At 44.2% G+C, this 24,995-nt stretch overlaps 1 protein-coding gene across 3 annotated transcripts in view; it reads left to right on the forward strand.

Annotated features, from left to right (window-relative positions):
- The window catches only part of LOC311125021 (peroxisome proliferator-activated receptor delta-like), a 45,709-nt gene extending 26,176 nt beyond the window's left edge, over nucleotides 1-19,533 (forward strand). The window contains exons 2-8 of one of the 3 annotated variants that reach the window (XM_084199110.1): nucleotides 2,003-2,459; nucleotides 14,746-14,897; nucleotides 15,107-15,245; nucleotides 15,373-15,578; nucleotides 17,127-17,333; nucleotides 17,598-17,841; nucleotides 18,101-19,533. In XM_084199110.1, the coding sequence (XP_084055236.1) occupies nucleotides 2,069-2,459; nucleotides 14,746-14,897; nucleotides 15,107-15,245; nucleotides 15,373-15,578; nucleotides 17,127-17,333; nucleotides 17,598-17,841; nucleotides 18,101-18,348 (1,587 nt within the window). In that variant the 5' untranslated portion in view covers nucleotides 2,003-2,068 and the 3' untranslated portion in view covers nucleotides 18,349-19,533. Of the gene's footprint in view, nucleotides 1-2,002; nucleotides 2,460-14,745; nucleotides 14,898-15,106; nucleotides 15,246-15,372; nucleotides 15,594-17,126; nucleotides 17,334-17,597; nucleotides 17,842-18,100 lie in introns of all 3 variants that reach the window. The other 2 variants (XM_084199108.1, XM_084199109.1) reach the window with 2 other exon arrangements.
- Nucleotides 19,534-24,995: the final 5,462 nt, after the last annotated feature.

The raw sequence follows: 24,995 nt of genomic DNA on the forward strand, positions 1-24,995 counted from the left end.
CTACAAGAAAGCACTGCTGCTGAGGTTACTGCGTTTTTAAGATTGTGTTCCACAATATAATAGAACAGTTGATATTACGGTTTCAATAAATTAATCTTAAATGGCGCTTGCTTTTTTGCTTTTTTACTGTTTTATTAGGTACACCACCCCATTCACGAAAATGGTTTGCTCCTACAGTGAGTGAGTCATGTGGCCGTGGCTTGCTATATAAAGCAGGCAACCAGGCATCAAGGCATTGTTACTGTTCAATAACATTTTAGAATGGGCAAAACAGGTGACCTAAGCAACTTGGAGCGTGGTATGATCGTCGGTGCCAGGCGCTCCAAATCCAGTATCTCAGAAACGTCCGCCCTCCTGGGCTTTTCACGCACAACGTTGTCTAGGGTTTACTGAGAATGGTGCGACAAACAAAAAACATCCAGTCAGCGGCATTCCTGTGGTCGAAAACAGTTTGTTGATGAGAGAGGTCGAACGAGAATGGCAAGAATCATGCACGCTAACAGGCGGGCCACAAACGGACAATTAACGGCGCAGTACAACAGTGGTGTGCAGAATGGCATCTCGGAACGCACAACTCGTCGATCCTTGTCACGGATGGGCTATTGCAGCAGACGACGACACCGGGTTCCACTCCTATCAGCTAAAAACAAGAAGAAGCGGCTCCAGTGGGCACACGATCACCAACACTGGACAATTGAGGAGTGGAAAAATATCACCTGGTCTAACGAATCCTGGTTCCTGTTGCTTCCATGGACCCAACCTGCCTGGTACAGGCTGGTGGTGGTGGTGTGGGGAATGTTTTCCTGGCACGTTAGGTCCCTTGATACCAATTGAGCAACGGACATTTTTGACACCTTGTCAAATCCATTCCTCAAAGAATTCAGGCTGTTCTGGAGTGAGTGTATGTTGTAGAGAGCGGAGGCGTTTTAAATTCCGTGGCTCTAGTGTATTCTCTCTTCCCTCTTCTAAATGCACCAGATTGATAAACTTGGTGATCCCACATGAAATCAGCCCTACAGCCTCTGTTCCCTTGAACCCTATTTCTACTTGGCAGACACACACACAGAAACAACCACCGAAGGCCAGTGGGGGAAAGTGCATGGCTGTTCAGTAGAAAGTGGGGAATGTGGGGAAAGGTCAGTGGCGCTGGCTGATCCAAAGAGCAGAGCGTCCCTACACACACACACGCAGCACGCAGAGCGTCTTCAGCTCAGACAACACCAGACACCCAGACATTGTGCGCTCCCTCCCAACAACAGGTGTCTGTAGAAAAACACCAGCCTTGCCTGCCCCATGGCCCACACGTGCTGGGACCTGGAGGCTAGCTTACTCACTGTGTGTGTGTGTTTTTCTCACGCATATCTCCTCCCTATCTGGTACACAAAGCCTCAGAAGTTACACTGCGTGTGTGTCGGTGCATTATTTTTTTGTTGCATACTCCTCTCGCTCGCTCTCTCCCCCCCCACCCCATTTTTTTCACTCCCTCTCTCTGTTAGTGGTTAGCTGGATCAATTACAGTCATTTAGAGTTTAACAGCTGGCTCTCATCTGCAGCAGGCCAACTCCAGGCCCGCATCGGAGACCTCTAACCTGGCCCATATGCTGTGTCTCTGTGGGGGAGGCTGTTCTATCTCTCTGGGTTGGAGGTGCACTGGGTGAAGCTGTCTCAGCTTTGGAGGGGCCTGTTGAATGGAACCAGGTCAAAGCCTCTTCTGACAAGTGTTTCCAGAAGAGACTGTGCCTGTTACACTGTTACATGGAAGCCTTTCATCATCTCACAATGTGTTGTTTTAACTGGAGAGAAGTGTTTCATGGATCTAATTGGATGTCTCGATTTGTAAAAGGCATTCCGATTGGACAGTCACTGTATTCTGTGAGAACAGCTCTGATTTGATTGCAACACACCAATGTATCCTCCTGAACCACCACCAATTTGGAATAAATCATTCCTGTAACTAATCTGTAACAGATCTGTACTAACTGGCTGTTCCCCTCCTCACCAGCAGGGCGGGAATGGTGGCGCCATGACCGAGGGTGGCTGAGAGTCAGGGGAGAAGCCACACAGCGCCATGGAGGGCACCAGGGCCGCCATCTTGGCGCCGGTCAGAAGCGACGCCCCTCGGCGGGATCGGAAGCGGCGTGTCGGGGGTCCGGTAAGGAAGGGGGGGGTCTGCCAGAACAGGACCACCTCCCCACATGGGGAGCGCACCTCGGACGGCGAGAGGGAGCCGGAGTCAGCCTTGAAGGAACTGAAACCACGCCCGCTGCTGAAGGGGCTGGGAAAATGGGAGACTGAGGGGGAGCGAGGAGCGGAGGTGTCACCTGAGGGGGAGGATGGCCTTTGCTCCTGGGACATGGACTCTCAGGACGACGAGGCGCAGCAGCAGGAGAAAGAGGAGGAGAACCAGAAACAGAAGAAGGGGAGTAGTAACAGCCCTGCCCCCTCCAGCAGCTGCACAGGTGAGAGAGACACATACACACTCACACAATTGAAATACTGTGGACAGTATCATAAACTTTATACTAGTTGATGATGATTAGTGAAATGTTTCACCATGTGTGCTACGTCTGTGTTGATCAGCCAATGACAGGGGTGTTCTTATAGTACGAACACACAGCATCACATTTCACTCTATTTATACTCGCACAGTAAAGTGTTTACTTTTAGACATGGCTCCTATAACTAGTGAGTCCCCTTGTTGACTTGAAATAACTGTGTTCCAATCAAGAACTCAATGTTCCGATCTGTACTGAACAAAAATATAAACGCAACATGTAAACTGTTGGTCCGAAGTTTCATGAGCTGAAATAAAAGATCCCAGAAATGTTCCATGTGCACAAAAACCTTATTTCTCTCAAATTTTGTGCACATAAACTCAGCAAAAAAAGAAACATCCTCTCACTGTCAACTGCGTTTATTTTCAGCAAATTTAACGTGTAAATATTTGTATGAACATAACAAGATTCAACAACTGAGACATTAAAAAAAATGTGACTAACAGAAATTGAATAATGTGTCCCTGAAGAAAGGGGGGGGTCAAAAGTAAGTCAGTATCTGGTGTGGCCACCAGCTGCATTAAGTACTGCAGTGCACCTCATCCTCCTCATGGACTGCACCAGATTTGCCAGTTCTTGCTGTGAGATGTTACCCCACTCATCCACTAAGGCACCTGCAAGTTCCCAGACATTTCTGGGGGGAATGGCCCTAGCCCTCACCCTCCGATCCAACAGGTCCCAGACGTGCTCAATGGGATTGACATCCGGGCTCTTCGCTGGCCGTGGCAGAACACTGACATTCCTGTCTTGCAGGAAATCACGCACAGAATGAGCAGTATGGCTGGTGGCATTGTCATGCTGGAGGGTCATGTCAGGATGAGCCTGCAGGAAGGGTACCAGATGAGGGAGGAGGATGTCTTCCCTGTAACGCACAGCGTTGAGATTGCCTGCAATGACAACAAGCTCAGTCCGATGATGCCGCTCCAGAGTACAGGCCTCGGTGTAACGCTTATTCCTTCGACGATAAACACGAATCCGACCATCACCCCTGGTGAGACAAAACCGCAACTCGTCAGTGAAGAGCACTTTTTGCCAGTCCTGTCTGGTCCAGCGACGGTGGGTTTGTGCCCATAGGCGACGTTGTTGCCGGTGATGTCTGGTGAGGCCCTGCCTTACAACAGGCCTACAAGCCCTCAGTCCAACCTCTCTCAGCCTATTGTGGACAATCTGAGCACTGATGGAGGGATTGTGCGTTCCTGGTGTAACTTGGGCAGTTGTTGCCATCCTGTACCTGTCCCACAGGTGTGATGTACGGATGTACCGATCCTGTGCAGGTGTTGTTACACGTGGTCTGCCACTGCGAGGACGATCAGCTGTCTCCCTGTAGCGCTGTCTTAGGCGTCTCACAGTACGGACATTGCAATTTATTGCCCTGGCCACATCTGCAGTCCTCATGCCTCCTTGCAGCATGCCTTAGGCATGTTCATGCAGATGAGCAGGGACCCTGGGCATCTTTCTTTTGGTGTTTTTCAGAGTCAGTAGAAAGGCCTCTTTAGTGTCCTAAGTTTTCATAACTGTGACCTTAATTGCCGTCTGTAAGCTGTTAGTGTCTTAACGACCGTTCCACAGGTGCATGTTCATTTAATTGTGTATGGTTCATTGAACAAGCAAGGGAAACAATGAAGATCTGTGAAGTTATTTTGATTTTTACAAATTATCTTTGAAAGACAGGGTCCTGATAAAGGGACGTTTCTTTTTTTGCTGAGTTTATTTGTTTACTTCCCTGTTAGTGAGCATTTCTCCTTTGCCAAGATAATCCATCCACCTAACAGATGTGGCATATCAAGAAGCTGATTAAACGGCATGATCATTACACAGGTGCACCTTGTGCTGGGGACAATGAAGACCACTAAAACGTGCAGTTATGTCACACAACACAATGCCACAGATGTCTGAATTTTTGCAGGAGCGTTCAATTGGCATGCTACTGCAGGAATGTCCACCAGAGCGTGCCCCATTGTGGCAGTGGGGTTATGGTATGGGCAGGCATAAGCTACGGACAACGAATACAATTGCATTTTATCGATAATGCACGGCCCTATGTCGCAAGGATCTGTACAATTCCTGGAATCTGAAAATGACCCAGTTCTTCTATGGTCTGCATACTCCAGACATGTCACCCATTGAGCATGTTTGGGATGCTCTGGATTTATGTGTATGTCAGGGTGTTCCAGTTCCCGCCAATTTCCAGCAACTTTACACAGCCATTGAAGAGGAGTGGGGACAACATTCCACAGGCCACAATCAACAGCTTGATCAACTCTATGCGAAGGTGATGTGTTGCGCTGCGTGAGGCAAATGGTGATCACACCAGATACTGACTGGTTTTCTGATCCATGCTCCTACTTACTTTTAAGGTATCGGTGACCGACAGATTCATGTCTGTATTCCCAGTCATGTGAAATCCATAGATTAGGGCCTAATTAATTTAAATGGACTGATTTCCTTTTATGAACTAACTCTGTAAAATCTTTGAAATTGTTGTATGTTGCGTTTATATTTTTGTTCAGTGTAGAACTGTGTTCTGACGCGTATCGGGATATTATTTTTGACGTTATATCGTATAGTTTTGACTATTGCAATATTGTTTTTGTTTTAGTTTGCTGTACCTGCACCAAAACTCCAGTATTTTTCATTCATAGCCTCCTTATAATTTTTTTAAAGGTGGGAAACAAGCTATGAATTAAAAATGAAGTTTTGGTGCAGGTACAGCAAACTAGACCAAAACTAAATGATATATCGTCAAATCTGTTTTCAGCACTTTTATTTACAGTGAGGGAAAAGTATTTGATCCTCTGCTGATTTTGTACGTTTGCCCACTGACAAAGACATGATCAGTCTATAATTTTAATGGTAGGTTTATTTGAACAGTGAGAGACAGAATAACAACAACAAAATCCAGAAAAATGCATGTCAAAAATGTTATAAATTGATTTGTATTTTAATGAGGGAAATAAGTATTTGACCCCTCTGCAAAACATGACTTAGTACTTGGTGGCAAAACCCTTGTTGGCAATCAGAGGTCAGATGTTTCTTGTAGTTTGCCACCAGGTGTGCACACATCTCAGGAGGGATTTTTGTCCCACTCCTCTTTGCAGATCTTCTCCAAGTCATTAAGGTTTCGAGGCTGACGTTTGGCAACTCGAACCTTCAGCTCCCTCCACAGATTTTCTATGGGCTTAAGGCAGGGGTGTCAAACATCCAGCCCGCGGGCCAGATCAGGCCCGCAAACGGGTTTAATCCGGCCCGCGAGATGATTTTGTAAAGTATAAAAATGAGCTGCAATTTTTCAATAAAATTAACTGCTGTTCCAATTGCGTCCACTGGATGGCGCAATAGCAATTGTGTTAAGCAAGCAAACTGTTTATACCGGGGCAGAGCAAGTAGGTCAAGCAAGTGCAGCCAGTCCGGATGAGCTACTTTGTTTTGCCCGCGATATTTATTACGGCTTCTACTTTTAACATTATGTGCTTAGGCACCCTCATTGCCCCAATATGTCTCTGTCAAAAAAGAGAAAAGTGGATGCAGAGTGTTCCAAGAAAAATTGTCATCCTCCTATTTATTCACGGAATTGAATGGGAAAGCTGTATGTTTGGTGTGTTCACAGCATGTTGCAGTGCTGAAAGAATATAACCTTCGTCGCCACTATGTGAGTCTTCATGCCGACAAATATGACAACTTTCAAGGACAGCGGAGAAGAGAGAAGGTGAATGAACTGTTGGCGGGTCTGAAGAAACAGCAGTCTGTGTTTACTCACAGCAGAGACAGCAGTGACGCTGCAGTGAAAGCTAGCTACCTCATTGCTAATGAAATCGCAGTGGCTTCAAAACCATTTAGTGAGGGTGAATTTGTAAAAACATGCATGATGAAGGCAGCGGAGATTGTGTGCCCTGAAAAGCGCCAGGCTTTTGCAAATATCAGCCTGACAAGAAACACAGTTGCGGACAGGATTTCCGATCTTTCAGTGGATTTGGACAGCCAGTTGAAGCAAAAAGTAAAGTAATTTATTGCATTTTAGGTTGCAATTGATGAAAGCACGGACGTTACAGATGTTGCACAACTGGCCATTTTCATCCGCGGAGTTGATGACACATTGACCGTCACCGAGGAGTTCGTGGAGTTGGTGCCGATGACTGACAGATACAACGACAGCAGCTGATATTTTCACCGCACTCGTCGGCGCGCTGGACAGGGTCGGAGTGGACTGGTCCCGCTCTGTCAGCCTGGCTACAGATGGTGCGCCCTTAATGATCGGGAAAAAGCAGGCGTTGTGACAAAGTTCAGAGAGAAAGTGCAATCTGCAAATGGAGGACATGATTTTTGGACTATTCACTGTATTTTGCACCAGGAGGCTTTGTGTTGCAAGTCATTAAAGATGGATAACGTCATGAAGGTGGTCATCCAAACTGTTAATTTCATCCGATCCGGAAGCCTGAATCACCGTCAGTTTGACAGCCTTCTCAGAGAGAAAGACCACATCTATGGCCTGCCATACCACACTGAGGTAAGATGGTTAAGCCGAGGTGCTGTGCTGAGGCGTTTCTTTGATTTACGAGAAGAAATTGAACAGTTCATGGAAGAAAAGGGCAAACCAGTGTTAGAATTTAATTCCGCAGAATGGATGCAGGACCTAGGACCTTGTATTTATGGTGGATGTTACAGAGCACCTGAATAACTTGAACAAACAGCTACAAGGGCGCAACAAAGTTGTCACGCAGTATTATGACAGCATACGTTCTTTCAAGTTGAAGCTGTCATTGTGGGAGACGCAACTCGCCGGTGGTGATGCAGCTCACTTCCCCTGTCTGAAAAATGTGTGCGCGACCCAACATGTGGCAGACATGAAGCGGTTCAAAGATAAAATAACGGGACTGTTACGGAAGTTTGAGCAACGCTTTCATATTTATGGTGAACTGGAGAAAGACTTCAAAGATTTTTGCTCGCCATTCACCGTGAATCCCTCTGATCTGCCCGTCAGCATCCAACTTGAAATAATAGACTTGCAGTGTGACTCGGATCTGAAGGGCAAATTTTCCGCAGCTGGCTTGGACACATTTTATCAGAATCTCTTGCCAGGTTACCCCAACTTGACAGCCCTCACTGCAAAACTGTTGTGCATGTTTGGAACCACATATCTTTGTGAGCAAGTTTTCTCTGTAATGAGCATAAATAAAACAAAGCTGCGCTCAAGGCTCACGCACAAGCACTTGAATCACATCCTGAAGTTGGCTGCCACTCAGGATGTGATGCCTGATATTGATGCGCTGGTGAAAGCTAAAAGATGCCAGGTATCAGGAGTCAAAAACTATGCAACCCCACTTAAAGTGCTGCATGAGACACCCTGATATAGTTCTGTGATCTGTGATATACTTCTGTGAATCACTGAGGCATTGTGTGTTCTTTGTCCTCAGAATTTTCAAATAACTTGAGGGGTTTTATGATTAATAGTGATGTTGTGCTTTTGGACACACTGTCCTCAGGCTCCAGCTTTATGTTTTTATGTTGATGTGCTTTTGTTTTTAATAGATTTTTATTTTATTTGTATATTTAACCTATTCTTGACTCTGTGGTTCTTGCACTTGTTTGGGGAACAGGATTTCATTATTTTTATCTAAATTTCTGCCTGAGAAATGACACCCTGATATAGTTCTGTGATCTGTGAAACAGTTCTGTGAATCACTGAGGCATTGTGTGTTTGTGTTCTTTTTCTTTAGAATTTTCAAATAAACTTGGTGTTTTATGATTAATAGTGATGTTGTGCTTGTACTATTTTGGACACACTGTCCTCAGGCTCCAGCTTTATGTTTTATGTTGATCGTATTAAAACAAAGAAAACAATCTGAAGTTGTTGTTTTTAAGTTATATATATACCATGATTTTACCGGTCCGGCCCACTTGGGAATAGATTTTCCTCCATGTGGCCCCTGAGCTAAATTGAGTTTGACACCCCTGGCTTAAGGTCTGGAGAATGGCTAGGCCACTCCAGGAAATAAGTATTTGACCCCTCTGCAAAACATGACTTAGTACTTGGTGGCAAAACCCTTGTTGGCAATCACAGAGGTCAGACGTTTCTTGTAGTTGGCCACCTGGTTTAAACACATCTCAGGAGGGATTTTGTCCCACTCCTCTTTGCAGATCTTCTCCAAGTCATTAAGGTTTCGAGGCTAACGTTTGGCAACTCGAACCTTCAGCTCCCTCCACGGATTTTCTATGGGATTAAGGTCTGGAGACTGGCTAGGCCACTCCAGGACCTTAATGTGCTTCTTCTTGAGCCACTCCTTTGTTGTCTTGGCCGTGTGTTTTGGGTCATTGTCATGCTGGAATACCCATCCACGACCCATTTTCAATGCCCTGGCTGAGGGAAGGAGGTTCTCACCCAAGATTTGACGGTACATGGCCCCGTCCATCGTCCCTTTGATGCGGTGAAGTTGTCCTGTCCCCTTAGCAGAAAAACACCCCCAAAGCATAATGTTTCAACCTCCATGTTTGACGGTGGGGATGGTGTTCTTGGGGTCATAGGCAGCATTCCTCCTCCTCCAAACACGGCGAGTTGAGTTGATGCCAAAGAGCTCGATTTTGGTCTCATCTGACCACAACACTTTCATCCAGTTCTCCTCTGAATCATTCAGATGTTCATTGGCAAACTTCAGACGGGCCTGTATATGTGCTTTTTTGAGCAGGGGGACCTTGCGGGCGCTGAAGGATTTCAGTCCTTCACTGCGTAGTGTGTTACCAATTGTTTTCTTGGTGACTATGGTCCCAGCTGCCTTGAGATCATTGACCAGATCCTCCCGTGTAGTTCTGGGCTGATTCCTCACCGTTCTCATGATCATTGCAACTCCAGGAGGTGAGATCTTGCATGGAGCCCCAGGCCGAGGGAGATTGACAGTTATTTTGTGTTTCTTCCATTTGCGAATAATCGCACCAACTGTTGTCACCTTCTCACCAAGCTGCTTGGCCATGGTCTTGTAGCCCATTCCAGCCTTGTGTAGGTCTACAATCTTGCCCCTGACATCCTTGGAGAGCTCTTTGGTCTTGGCCATGGTGGAGAGTTTGGAATCTGATTGATTGCTTCTGTGGACAGGTGTCTTTTATACAGGTAACAAGCTGAGATTAGGAGCACTCCCTTTAAGAGTGTGCTCCTAATCTCAGCTCGTTACCTGTATAAAAGACACCTGGGAGCCAGAAATCTTTCTGATTGAGAGGGGGTCAAATACTTATTTCCCTCATTAAAATGCAAATCAATTCATAACATTTTTGACATGCGTTTTTCTGGATTTTTTTGTTGTTATTCTGTCTCTCACTGTTCAAATAAACCTACCATTAAAATTATAGACTGATCATTTCTTTGTCAGTGGGCAAACAAACAAAATCAGCAGGGGATCAAATACTTTTTCCCCCTCACTGTACATGACTGATGGCACTCTCTTGTCCCTCTGCAGCATACATGAGAAATATGTTTTAATTGCCACACCCACCACCTAAGCCCCTTTTTGATCCAGAAAAAACCCTGGATAATATCGTATCATGAGGTCTCTGGCAATTCCCAGCCCTAGAACTCAGTGTCCGGACCTAGAACTCAGTGTTCGGATCTAGAGCCCAGGGGTCGAGTTCTGTGTTTTGATCTCACATACTCACACACAGACTTTCACACTCACCACATACGCTGCTGTCTATTATCTATCCTGTTGCCTACTCACTTTACGCCTACCTACACTAAGTGTACAAAACATTAAGAACACCTTCCTAGTATTGAGTTGCACCCCCTCCTTTTGCCCTCAAAACAGGCTCAATTTGTCGAGGCATGGACTCTACAAGATGTCGAAAGCGTTCCACAGGGATTCTGGCCCATGTTGACTCCAATGCTTCCCACAGATGTCAAGTTGGCTGGATGTCCTTTGGGTGGTGGGCCATTCTTGATACACACGGGAAACTGTTGAGCGTGAAAAACACCGTAGCGTTGCAGTTCTTGACACACAAACCAGTGCACCTGGCAACTACTACCATACCCCATACAAAGGCACTTAAATATTTTGTCTTGCCCATTCACCCTCTGAATGGCACACATACACAATCCATGTCTCAATATTCTCAAGGCTTAAACTCCTTCTTTAACCTGTCTCCTCCCCTTCATCTAGACTGATTTAAAGTGGATTTAACAAGTGACATCAATAAGGGATCATAGCTTTCACCTGGATTCACCTGGTCAGTCTATGTCATGGAAACAGCAGGTGTTCTTAATGTTTTGTACACTCAGTCTGTATGTACATAGCTACCTCAGTTACCTGAATGCCTGCACATCAACTCGGTACTGGTACTCCCTGTATATAGCTATGTTATTTTTACTCGTTATTGTTATTCGTTATTCACTGTGTTAATATATATCTTTCACTCAGCATTGTTGGAAAAGGACCTGTGAGTAAGCATTTCACTAAGTTTACACCTGTTTTCGAAGCATGTGAAAAATAAAATATGATTTTGATCTAGAATTTGGTGTGCTGATGATTTAGAACTGTGTGCTGATCTAGAACTCAATGCAGCAATCTAGAACTGTTTTCACTGTACAGTCGGCCTTTACCTCCATTTTGTCTGTATTTATACTCCCCAAGAGAAAAGTGGTGCTCAGTAGCCTGTCATTGTTTTCCAGTAAAAAACGTAGGGGCAGATTCCGACTTAGGAATTTACGCCTTTCCTACGCACTTCTCAGTATTTGGTATTCAGACTCTCAGATTCTCATTCTTAAGTTCTAGGTTAGAATACGCATAAAGAGAAAAGTGCATAAAAATGCAAATACGTTCCTTTTACGTACGCTTAACTCGGGTCGGAATCGGGGACATTATGCATACTCAGATTTGTGTGAAATTTGCTGTTGAAGTAAGGCACATGGAGGACAACACCTACAGTGTGACCAGTCAGCCACGGGCTGATGTGACAATGCCTGTAAAGAGAGGGCTTTATATGACTATTACATTACAACAGTGAATTCTCCATTGAGATCATTGTGGTGAGAAGAAGAGTCACTTTGCTAAGTCATGATAATGAAATCCTGAAATCCTCACAGGAGGTCCGAAGACTGTGCAACAATTTCTTCTCACATAACACACTCACATAACACATGGAGCTACTCAGAAAAGACTCCCCAATGTTAAATCTGGTTTCCCTTGACACTGATTTGAGTTGGGCCTACATGTTTCATACCCAGCTGTGATGGCTCGAACAGGGTAAATAAAACTAATAAAATCAAACTTTATTTTAAAAAACTATCTCAATGTACTTTACCATACTCCTCTTCACAACCTTGACACAGCCTAGCTTATAAACCAAAGTTTGGCAAGTAGCCTTAACTTAATTTGCAGGCCTAGATCTCATCAACAAACTGCTTTAGAATGGCAAGCCTTGTGTCCTTGTGAGAGGGCCGTTGACTTCTACAGATACAGATACCCTTTGATACGGAGCGCTGCCTGGCTGTTTGTGTTTGTTTAACGGCAGATAGATCGTTATCTCTAGTCCACTTCCACACATACGCACACACACATGCGCAGTTACATACGCATGCACACTTACCCACAAACACCCTCAGTACATGGAGCAGTTCAGTGTGTCCCATTAAAGGGCTCTGATGGTGTTCACATTGAGCTGCTCTCAATCAGAGCAATCAGACCAACCACAGTTAGACCAGCCAGCTACTGTAACCACTGTGTCCTCCACCAGTGGCCCCTGAGACATCCTCCATGGTTGCTGCAACAGAACTAGGTGGAGGTCTGGAAGTAATGGAAGGAGAAACCTTGTTTGGGAAACCCTGGTCTAGAGGGCTATGTATACATTCTTTCCTGTTTTCTCCAGTATAGGATAAGTTTCTATTTCCTACAATCCGGTCAGATTTGACCTCCTCTCCCAGCTCTGCCTACCTACATTTTCCACTCTGGTCAGTAAAGCTATGCTTGTGTTTGCCTTGGCAGGTGGGAGATGGCGAATTCGCAAAGGAACCAGTGTGGATAGGCTGTGGTCTAGTACAAAGGTCAGGCCAGTTGAGGTCTTTCGGTTAAGGGTTTTTTCCGTAAACATTGAGAATGAGTCCGACTACACCACGCTCTATTAGGCTTTTTAGTTTCTTACTGATCAACGTATTACACACGGTACCTGGGCTTCAGGTAAACCGTATCGCTGCAGACAAGCAACATCTAGTGTTCCTCTCGAAACGGCGACAGGCTCTGTCACACAACGGCGACAGGCTCTGTCACACAACGGCGACAGGCTCTGTCACACCACGGCGACAGGCTCTGTCACACCACGGCGACAGGCTCTGTCACACCACGGCGACAGGCTCTGTCACACCACGGCGACAGGCTCTGTCACACCACGGCGACAGGCTCTGTCACACCACGGCGACAGGCTCTGACACACCACGGCAACAGGCTCTGTCACACCACGGCAACAGACTCTTGTCACGCAACTTTGCCACTGACACTAATAACACTCTTCTCAGGTGGTGGGCTACAGGCAACCACCATGCTTAAAGCGGCAATCAGCAGTAGAAACAATAACAAAGTGTACTCCCTGTTTCGGTGAAAAGCTGAAGGATGGGACTGGTAGAATGTTACCTCTCTCAAATTCATAGACTGAGCTATGGATGCAAAGACTGACCATCCACGATATCAAAATTATAGTTTATCCATGTTTTGAGGCTATATAGAGTTTGTTTACATTTGCTTTGTTTACAAACATTGGAGTAAAACAAGCTTATATTTTGGTTTCTGATGGGATATGACAGTTAAACTAAGCTCATGAGGCATTTATAATATTCTTCGGGAATCAGTGGGTATATATAATTGGTCAAGAAATGGATGTAGCAACTGCTGATGGCCCCTTTAAGTGATGACAGTGGGGGGGGAAACACTGGAGATAGAAAACAACACCAGAGCTACTCACCGGGTGTGTCCTGCATGTGACCTTTGTAAAAAAAAAATGCAAAGGAGGCATATTAAGGTGGCAATCAAGGGCTTCACGTTTAATGGCGGTAAGCAGAATCTAGGTTATACAAATAGAAAAGCAAGTGGACTGAATTCCCTGTCATCAAAACCTAGTGTTGGAGTGACTGACACGCATGCACACTATGGCTCTTTCTCAATTCTTTGCATCCTCTGTCCTCACCTCCTTCTAAGCCTTCTTGGAGAAGACCCAAGGTCCCTCCCTTCTCACCCTCTTCTCCAATGGGGTTTTGGGAAGGAGGCAAGGAGAGATGAATTGAGAGTGGTCATGGAGGCATGGAGCACCACCTCGGCTGGTCTCGGTCAGTCTGCTCTTGCGGTGTTACTTCTCCTCGTGATAAATTCTTCAGGGGCCTAGGCCTCTCCCACACACAGAGAAACTCTCTCTCTCGCTGTGTGGCTCTATGTTGCCTGCCCCGGCTGTGTTGGGTTTCCCATGCTTTCATCCTGGCCTAGCCTAGCAGCGCAGCTCTCAGGTTTTTATCCTAGAATTAGAACAGATAGAATAGAACACCCATAACATGGTTCTAACATGGTTACATTGAAGTGGATTGTCCCTCCTACCTACTCTAGTTCTATGGAGTGGATAGAACAGCACTCTGTTCCAAATTCTTAAAACAGAATATCCCTCCTAGGCTCCATTGGGAGAACCCTTTGGCAGGCAGCAGCAGAGATCAAACCCCAGGGAGGGAACTGGCTGGAACTCACCAGCACTGGGCAGATTCCTGACACGCTTGCACGTATAGAAACATGCACATAAGCACACACGTGCACGCACAGCTCACATTGCACATATACATAATATCTTTGAGGTATTGTTGGTAAATTGACATATAGCCCAGTCATACCCAGAGCCATAGAAAAACCGAACTGACTGTCCAGACTGGTGGCACCAACAATAACTTTTTAATTTGTAGTCTTCACTCCAGTCTCATCCTTATCTTACGTTCAGCTCTGTATGGTCATTCCAGTATTACAGAGAAATGCATCCAATGCTTTCATATTACACATGTTTATGTGGATTGTGAAATATATGAGTTATTGGACCTTTCAGTAGTCCAAAATATAATACTAGTACATTTATATGAGGAGGAAATGTTCCTTGTCTGGTCATGTGATCAGGACAAACTCCGGTCCCTAGTTAAACTCAGAAAATATCCTATAATAACAGAACCTCCCCCTGTCTGTCTTTCCATCTCCAGATCTGTCCCAGACGTCGTCTCCATCGCTGTCGGACCAGCTCTTCCTGGGTCGAGAGGAAGGGACTGGGGCCGGGATCAACGTGGAATGTCGGATCTGTGGAGACAAAGCCTCGGGGTTCCACTACGGAGTACACGCCTGTGAAGGCTGCAAGGTGAGGAAGCAGAGGGAAGGGATGGGGACATCCCAGGAGACTCCCAGATGTGTTACACAATGTTTTGGAGCAGTTCATTGCATAATTCATGAACTTTTCACATTTCCAATCAAATCTGCTGCTCTTTATATCTATTAATTTACATCTAATAATTGATATCTAATAAACACTTTTTTTTCTTCCACCCCTCTGCTTACTCTTTCTCTCAGGGGTTTTTCCGGCGGACCATCCGTATGAAGCTGGAGTATGAGCGCTGTGAGCGCAGCTGTAAGATCCAGAAGAAGAGCAGGAACAAGTGCCAGTACTGTCGCTTCCAGAAGTGCCTGCTGCTAGGCATGTCCCACGATGGTGAGACACACTGATCACCTTTCCATTCCCACATTTTTACTTTAGAGAAAGTCAGGGATGTACCCTATCTGTGAGTATCCCCAATTTATGGATGTACACTGATAGGGGTTTTCCTGGTTGTTCCCAGCGATCCGGTACGGCCGCATGCCGGAGGCGGAGAAGAGAAAGCTGGTGGCGGGCCTCCTGGCGGGAGATACGACTCCGACCACCAACCCCAACGGCTCGGACCTCAAATCCCTGGCCAAGCAGGTCAACAACGCCTACCTAAAGAACCTCAACATGACCAAGAAGAAGGCTCGCAGCATCCTCACCGGCAAGAACAGCGCCAGCCCGGTAGCGTATCCATATGTAAATTAAATATATTTAATACTATAACACTAGCTCAATACTGTATCCATATGTAAAAATGATACATATAATGCATTAACAACAGGTTAGCTCAATACCGTATACATATTTCAATATGATGCATACAGTGCCTTCCTAAAGTATCCATACCCCTTGACTTATTCTACATTTTGTTGTTACAGCCTGAATTCAAAATTGATTAAATAAATACCAATTCTCACCCATCTACACACCATACCCCATAATGACAAAGTGAAAACCTGTTTTTAGAAATGTTAGCAAATTTTTTGAAAATGAAATTCAGAAATATCTCATTTACGTAAGTATTCACACCCCTGAGTCAATACATGTTAGAATCAACTTGGCAGCGATTACAGCTGTGAGTCTTGCTGGGTAAGTCTCTAAGAACTTTACACACCTGGATTATGTTTTTGCTTATTATTATTTTCTAAATAATGTCAAATTGGTTGTTGATCATTGCTAGACAACCATTTTCAAGTCTTGCCATAGATTTTCAAGCAGATTTAACTCCAAACTGTAACTTAGCCACTCAGAAACATTCAATGTCTTCTTGGTAAGCAACTCCAGTGTATCTCTGTACCCTACACATACAATTATCTGTAAGGTCCCTCAAGACATTTCAGCTTTTCATTTTTTATGAATTTTGTTACAATTTCTAAAAACATAATTCTACTTTGACATGATGGAGTATTGTGTTTAGGCCAGTGACACAACATCTCAATTTAATCCATTTTACAATTCTGGTTGTAACACAACAAAATGTGGAAAAGTTGAAGGATGTGAATACTTTCTGAAGGCACTGTAATTGTTACCCAGGAATGATTTGATATTAATATAAAAACGGCTGCATTGGGCCTTTAAGTAATTTCCATGCACTTCAGTTGTGTCCCTGGCCTTTTTCATTCTGTAATTTCAATCCACACTAATCGAAGTGACAAGAATGTAGCCTTTATACTCTAGAAGGGCACTAGAGCGCCAAGGAGAATAGGCTGCACTGAAACTTCACCTCTGCTCTCACTGCCTAGCTCTCCAGTAGCAACCTAGCAGCTGTGTATAAATGTGTTGTAAAAGCCCTGGTTGTCTTAATGCCTTATCACTGTTGTGTCTGAGATCGGGAGGACAGGGCAATGGGCCAAATGTCGGTGTCACTCCAACAGCCTACGCTTTTCATAAGAGTTGATTTACAGGCTGACTGTATGCTTACATTTACATTTACATTTTAGTTATTTAGCAGACGCTCTTATCCAGAGCGATTTACAGTAGTAAATGCATACATTTTCATACTTCTTTTTTCTCCATACTGGTCCCCCGTGGGAATCGAAGCCACAACCCTGGCGTTGCAAGCTCCATACTCTACCAACTGAGCTACACGGGACTTGTCTGCAAACACTATTTCTTCCTAAACTAGGCCCAGGCAGAATGCCCTTACAGAATGCAATTTCAAGTGAAAGGTCTGTTTAGTGTTGTTATACTGCTATTACTTAACTAAATAACCCCCCCCCGTCCCCGTAGCCCTTTGTGATCCACGACATGGACTCGTTGCACCAGGCTGAGAATGGGCTGGTGTGGAACCAGCTGATCAACGGGACGCCGCCCAACAAGGAGATAGGGGTGCACGTGTTCTACCGCTGCCAATGCACCACGGTGGAGACGGTCAGGGAGCTCACAGAGTTCGCCAAGAGCATCCCCGGCTTTGTAGACCTCTTCCTCAATGACCAGGTATATACAGGAACACAACAATTAATCAGTCGTTATCAATCGAGACCCAGGTACTGTAAAGCAACATTCAATCAAATCATCAATCCAGAGTTTTGATGTCCAAGTTGGGTAAGTCATTGTACAGCCAGGAATCTAATCTATAATTGGCTATGTAACATAATGTAACATTATAGAACATGTATACATGCTTGACAAAATCCCAGTTAAAAACATTTGAGATATTGGACAGTGATATTCAGGCTGCTGTTCTCCCTCCCCCACCAGGTAACGCTGTTGAAATACGGCGTGCACGAGGCCATCTTCGCCATGCTTCCCTCGCTCATGAACAAGGATGGGCTGCTGGTGGCCAACGGGAAGGGCTTTGTGACCCGGGAGTTCCTGCGCAGCCTGCGGCGACCTTTTAGCGAGATCATGGAGCCCAAGTTTGAGTTTGCCGTTAAGTTCAATGCCCTGGAGCTGGATGACAGTGACCTGGCCCTGTTTGTGGCCGCCATCATCCTCTGTGGAGGTATGTGCTGGTTCTATCATAGTACTACCGTTAGAACTCAGTACTATGCTGCCACAATACACTGGCACTGTCATAATAACCCTAACCATTCTACTATCATAATAAGCTTAACTAACATAACTAAGCCAAGCTGAGGTTAATGCTGAAGTCAAGTTTAGAACGGGCTTGCATACAAGTTTGTTTTCTACCAGTTGACATACAGTATACTTACCCCTTCTACTGCTCCTCTCCCTCCCCCTCTGTTCTCTCCTCCTCCCAGACCGTCCGGGGCTGATGAACATCAAGCAGGTGGAGGAGATTCAGGACAGCATCCTGCAGGCCCTGGACCAGCACCTGCTGGGCAACCACGCTGACTCACATTACCTCTTCCCCAAGCTGCTCAACAAGATGGCCGACCTGCGCCAGTTGGTCACAGAGAACGCCATACTGGTCCAGAAGATTAAGAAGACTGAGTCCGAGACCTCACTTCACCCGCTGCTGCAGGAGATCTACAAGGACATGTACTGACTGGACTGGACTGGACCGCACTGGTTTTAGCTTCCTAGAACAGCGGTGGTGTTCACTCACTCCTTTCCTGTGAGTGGGAGTCACGGGTGCATGTTTTTATTCCAGCCCAGAACTAACACACCCGACTCAACTCCTCAGCCAATCAATCACGACCTTGATCAGTTGTCAAGTGTGTCAGCGTTTTATTCTAACGTTTTTAATAAAAGCATGAGGAAAACGGATACCTGAATTGGCAATGTGCAGACTGGGGGGAGTAATGACTATGAATATAGCTGCACACTCTTGTTCCGATGCAATTGATTTATAAAGAATCACCATAGTTTGGGCAGCAAGCTGCCTTCATCAGGGTCTCTTGACTGTCTCTGGACTGGACGGAATGACATATTTAGAACATATACTGATTGGGAATGGAGCAATGGACTAATGGGAGATATACAAAGTAACACACTCTACCACATATTAAACATGTGTGGAAATGGTTGGGTGTCCCAAATATAAGCTGATTTTGAGCTGTTTCAAGACATAATCGATGCAGTTGTATAGCAGGCTTTTAACTGTGGTTGGACAGGACTGACAGTTGACAGGCTTGTAGTGTCCTGCTCTCAACGTGGTGACGGTGCAGAGGTATTCCAGGAGAATAGCAAACAGCTCCCCAACCAACGCCACAACAAAACCAAGACTCCTCATTTTCCCCATCTATTTTTCGACCGATGATCTGCGTTGCTATTTTTATACAACAGATTTTTGTAGTCTCTCCCAATCGCGAGTGTTTTTTACAACGGTCAACCCATTCTTAACCCTGCAATTCAGGGTTATCACCAGACTGTTCTGCCATTGTTGTTTGTGCTACAAACTCTCTGAGAGGTCGTGATGCTGATATTCAGAAAAATGCTGGTTCTGCTTGCCTGTACAAATAAGAGGGTCGTCGGCAACCATGGGTGTCCCCTTTCCCATTCCTAAGGCCCTTACACTGGTATAAGCTAACACCAAACCCCCTTAACTCTCCTTTCCTCATATGGATACCTTCAGTACAAATTCACACTCGTAAACCTCCCAATTATCTGCCAATCATAGAACGGATTTGATTGATAACTCACAACCCCCCTTCCATGTCACTCCCCCAGAGACTGTGTCTGATAGTAGGAGCAGTTAATATTTGTAGATACCCCCCCCCCCCCCCCCCCCTCCTCCTGTTAGACCAGGAAGCACATGGACATATTCAGTCAGTCTCACTTCTCAATGGACACATACATTTATAGATTCTTACAACCTCCTAACCTCAATACCTTTTGTTTTCTTTTGTGTACAACTGTTGGGTCTAAAACCATGGGTCGATTCTGTGTTGTCACACTGTGAAGGTTAACCTGACCACAGGGTCTGTGTAAGATGTCTCCGTGCATGATTTTACTTATATGTTTAAGTTAGATTACTTAATTATGTATAATTGGAAGTATTATTTGTATGTATTCTTTCAGCCAGGCGGTGTTCTGTAACCTGCACACTGTCGATAAGCCAAACTCTGAAGCCGGTCGCATGCTTTCCAGTCGAAACAGTTCACGCATATACACTTTTGACCGGTAGTGTATTACGACAAACTTTATTGACGGTTTTGTTTGTTTTGTTGTTCGGTAGGGTTTTTTCCAGCTGTTCCCACACACATTTTTTCTTGAGGCAAGTCTACATTCGGTAGCCGACGCGTACGCCCCTTCATCGGTGATAGGTCAACAGTAGGGGTGGGAACTATGAACGGGATTGTTAAATGAAGTGTTTGCTGTCATTCAACGAGAGCACAGCAGCAGCTTATTGTCTGCACTGCACTACTAGTTTTCATGCACATTATTTCACTTGAAGTACTGCACCAAACATCTTAGTCGTGCAATTCTACATCTAAGACCTCCTCGGCAAAAACTTCAATTTTCTATTTTGAAGAAGTGTTACTGGCTATGCTGCTATGGTGGCTCAAGAGGAATAAATAACAGTAATATTGCTGCTTTTTTTCTCTTTTTTCAAGAGAAGGACTTAAGGGAGTATGCGAGCACAAACATTCGCTTCGCCTAGCCGAGTTCTGCTAGGAGCAAACCGAACCTATGTATGCGGATGCCTTAACAGTACATTTCTCATATGATGAGCTTCCCTCTCTTTCCTTCTTTCCCTCTCTTCTCATTCTTCCGCAGAGTATGGTGCGAAGGACAACTATCGGTCACTCGCACAGTCTAACTTCAGACAGGGAATGAACCATTTTGTAATACTTAGAGAAAAATGGATCCTCCTTTAGTTGCTTCGCTCCTCCTTTCCCTCTTTCACTTCCTCACTGGTCTGAAAGGCCTGATCAAGTGAAATCAATACAGCAAAGACTTCTGTAGAACTTCCACCATATAGACTTTACCTATCCATTTATTTTAGATCAGTGATCAACTGAAGGGAGTTGAAATGCATGCCAACGGTTAAGACGTCACTGCTAGAAATATATTGACTTGATCTATTGCTCTGGACAAACCATCAGAATTCTGAAGCTGTTGGAGTTCTTAGATGCAGGGGGACCAATCTATTTTGCCATGAGAGGAAATTGGTTTATCCTCATTCTTTAGGTCAACCAATTATGGTAACTGATGAAATACTGCATTTCCTACATAGCAATTATTTAAGTGATATGCAAATCAATGTATGTTTCTATTTTTATTATTTTCTATATTGTGACATAGAATTACTGCAAAAATGTTTGTATTAGGGGAGGACATATGTGACTCCTTGCCTATACAGTAGATGGGTTGCCAAATTGTTACATAGATATCTCTTGAATAAGCGCTTCAGCTGTCTATTTCAGCTCACAGGAAGTTGCTCAAGCACAACTCATTGATCTGATGCTGATGACCTACAGCAGAAATGTTCACACAATGCTGCATTGGCCATGTTCTGTTGCCAAGATGAGGATGATGATGATGATGATGATGATGATGATGATGTGAAAAGTGTTCAACCACCTGATCTGGTTACAGTACTCTGTATCCACTTGGAGTCAGTGTACCCTGGGGGGGGGGGTCGTTTTTCCCCCTGTGCACACCTTTTTCTTCATCTAACAAGTCTTCCTTTCTCTCAGTATGAATATTCTTCTATTTTCTTCTGCTTTTTGTCTGATGCCCCTGGTGTCACAGACCACCTGTGGTTATTATTAAACATTTATTGACACTTTTGTGTCAGTAAACTTTTAGCGATATGGTTTGGTGCTGTACTGTTCTAAGTAACTGTCCATGCTCTTTTCTGACTTCTCGCAGTCAAATGACTATGCCGCCCCCTCTGAATTCACTTAACTTGCAGCACTGTTACCTAACTAAAGAAGTTGTCAATTAAAAACCCTTCTCCTTGTTGCGTTTCAGTTTTTGTTTTTACATTTCCTTGTTACTTTTCAGTTACTGAATAGAACTTGTTACAATGAAATGTCAGCAAAGTATTACTGCTGCACAACATATTTTCCAGGAGCAAGAAGCTAAAAAATATATTTGAATCTCAATGGTTGACTGAATTTATTTCCCCATAAAATGTATGAGCACAACAACTAGCACAGGTCTGAAATATTCTACCGTCTACAACCGCAAACTGCATTTCCTCCGTGTAAACACCTGGTGTTAACTGTCTGATGGATAGGATTTCTACCTTCTGTACAGAACTTCCTACAAATGGTTGAATAAAACATTGAGTAATACTTTTGATGTGTCTCTTACTTGCTTGACTACATTTGATGTTCTTGTTTTCAATTATTTGGATTAAATCTCACTATCACCACCCTACAGGTGGTAAATCATTGGATCAGATTCATTTGATTCAATGCAATTCAATCTTTGAGGACTGCAACCATAGAAATACAATTTATTTATACCTATTAATAAGCCATTGTAAACGTATTGTCTATGGTTATTTGACTCACTGCTCAGGAATTTGCTCACTGTCACCCTATTTTTATCACCCTATTTTATCAGGGACTCCTACTGAGCCATTAGGTCTCTTTTACAGAGCCCTGAATTACAGAAAATAGACATACAAATATAAATACAAAATTCAAGCAGAAAGAAAAAGTCATAAAAAACAGAGAGGCACAAAAAACTAAAATGTAAGAACATTTTGAAGATTGTTCCACAAATAAGGTGCGAGAGAACTAAAAGCTGATTTACCTAACTCTGAGACCAAAGGAATTTCTAGAGTTAGCCATCCATGAGACCGGGTGTAAAAAATAATTGGTTTGCAAATGCAACTGGGGCCATGTAAATAATTGTTAAGCTACTCATTTTAAATCTGTGTGCGACCAGGCACAGAAAAATAATTTGGTTGCACTTTAATGTGCATCCCGCAACCTACGGAACAAACTACCAAAAAAATTCAAACAAATAAACTAAATCAAGCAACTTTACTGTTAAAAAATAAACAGATCTGATCCCTACACAGGCTCAAGGGAAGCCTGGGAGGGCGGGCCGTTTTCCGGCGCCAGTACACCTTGCAAGTCTTCAGATGTAAAATCTTTAAATCCCAAAAACGTTTCTGCCACAGCCACAAATGTCCAGTTTATTAGACTTCTTTGAGCCTTGAGCCATATAGTTTACAACAGTGGCAATGAATGCCACAAAATCCACCTTTTTAACACACAGGGTATCTTTTGACTGGCAGCAAACATTTACTACAGGCTGTGTTGCATCCGCTACCATATCTTCACTAGCATCACACGCTGCTTAATTCGAACTCAGCATCCACCTATCCGATCACCCGTTGTGAGGTCAGAACACTCGGATCAACCCTACTCCTCAGCCAGTGTCCAGTGTAGCATTATGGTTAATGTAGTCATTCTACAGACGCTTACATCATTTGCATTTTGCCAGCTGAATCTCCCATAGTAACCGTAGCATTCCAAACACAAAAGCCGGGGAAAAAATACAAAACACAGCTAAATATAAGGTGCCATGTAAGAGGATGACGCGCTTCTTTTGATCCTAAAAGGAAGAAAATCTGTGCAACATTTTAGGTGTAGAACCTCCCTCAGCTGAGAGGCTTATGGTTATTGTATTATAATATAGATGATTTACCGTTCATCAATGGTTGGATCATGAAATTATTCTATAAAAGTTATACTTTTAAACTAATAACCTATCAATTTATATTCCTGTGTCTATCCGATCCTCTTCTTTAGTTGTCTGTCGATGTTGTGCAATGTTATAGGCCTAGATATAAACGTTTATTAAGTAATGATTTGTCGTTTATAATGGTTGGAATCCAAGCGTTGAATCAATCAGTTTTTATAGGTTGGGAGGGGTGGTGAGGTCAGGTAGGTTACCCGGCCTGTCTAACGCTTCCTGCGGAATGCAGAGTTTGGTTTTCGCCAGGCATTACTGGAACCATCTCGTCCAGAAAGTTGACTCAAGTTTGCCAAAAAGCACCTGGATGATCATCAAGACTCTTGTAAGAACGTTCTATGGACAGATGATTCAAAAGTATAACTTTTTGGACGAGATGGTTCCGGTAATGCCTGTCGAAAACCAAACTCTGCATTCCACAGTAAGAACATCATACCAAAGGTCAAGCATGGTGGTGGTGGTGTGATGGTTTGGGGATGCTTTGCTGCCTCAGGACCTGGACGACTTGCCTTAATAGAAGGAACCATGAATTCTGCTCTGTATCAGAGAATTCTACAGGAGAATGTCAGACCATCCGTCTGTGAGCTGAAGCTGAAGTGCAGCTGGGTCATACAGCAAGACAATGATCCAAAACACACAATCAAGTCTACATGAAAATTGCTAAAAAGCAACAAATTGGAAGTTTTGGAATGGCCTAGTCAAAGTCCAGACCTAATCCCAATTGAGATGTTGTGGCAGGACTTGAAACGAGCAGTTCATGCTTGAAAACCCACACGTCACTGAGTTAAAGCAGTTCTGCATGGAAGAGTGGGCCAAAATTCCTCCACAGCGACGTGAGAGACTGATCAACAACTACAGGAAGCATTTGGTTGGAGTCATTGCAGCTAAAGGTGGCACAACCAGTTATTGAGTGTAAGGGGGCAATTACTTTTTCACACAGGGGAATTGGGTGTTGCATAACTTTGTTTATGAAATAAATGAAATAAATATGTAATTGTTGTGTTATTTGTTAACTTATGTTTCCTTTATCTAATATTAGGTTTTGGTTGAAGATCTGATAACATTCAGTATCATGAATATGCAAAAGTAGAGAAAATTAGAAAGGGGGCAAATACTTTTTCATGGCACTGTATGTGTGTGTGAGAGCGAGAGATGGGGGGCGGGGGGGTAAATAATATTTGTGCAAAGGAGAGAGAGTGCATGTGTCCATCTGTTTACAAGTGTAAGTGTTAGTGTGTGTGTGTGAGCGAAATAAAGAAAATCAATAATCTACAACAGAACGGGTCAGGTCTGTATACCGACTGTCAGGAGGCAGCCTGTCGCCCCTGGTTTCCTTCCTTAGAGTGTTTCCTTTGTTGAGGTGTGTGTGTGTGTGTGTTTGTGTGTGAACTGCATGTGAACCCAGTGAGCTATGCCAGATCAATGCGTTCAGCAGATGTGTCTGAACAATGACACCCCAGAGACCTCACTGACCCTCCAACTATTGTTTTTCAAGGACAGGCTCAGGCCGGGGTATCCAGCCTACATACA

The sequence above is a fragment of the Coregonus lavaretus genome (assembly GCF_964263955.1).
Source record: "Coregonus lavaretus genome assembly, contig: HAP1_SCAFFOLD_1140, whole genome shotgun sequence".
NCBI lineage: Eukaryota > Metazoa > Chordata > Actinopteri > Salmoniformes > Salmonidae > Coregonus > Coregonus lavaretus.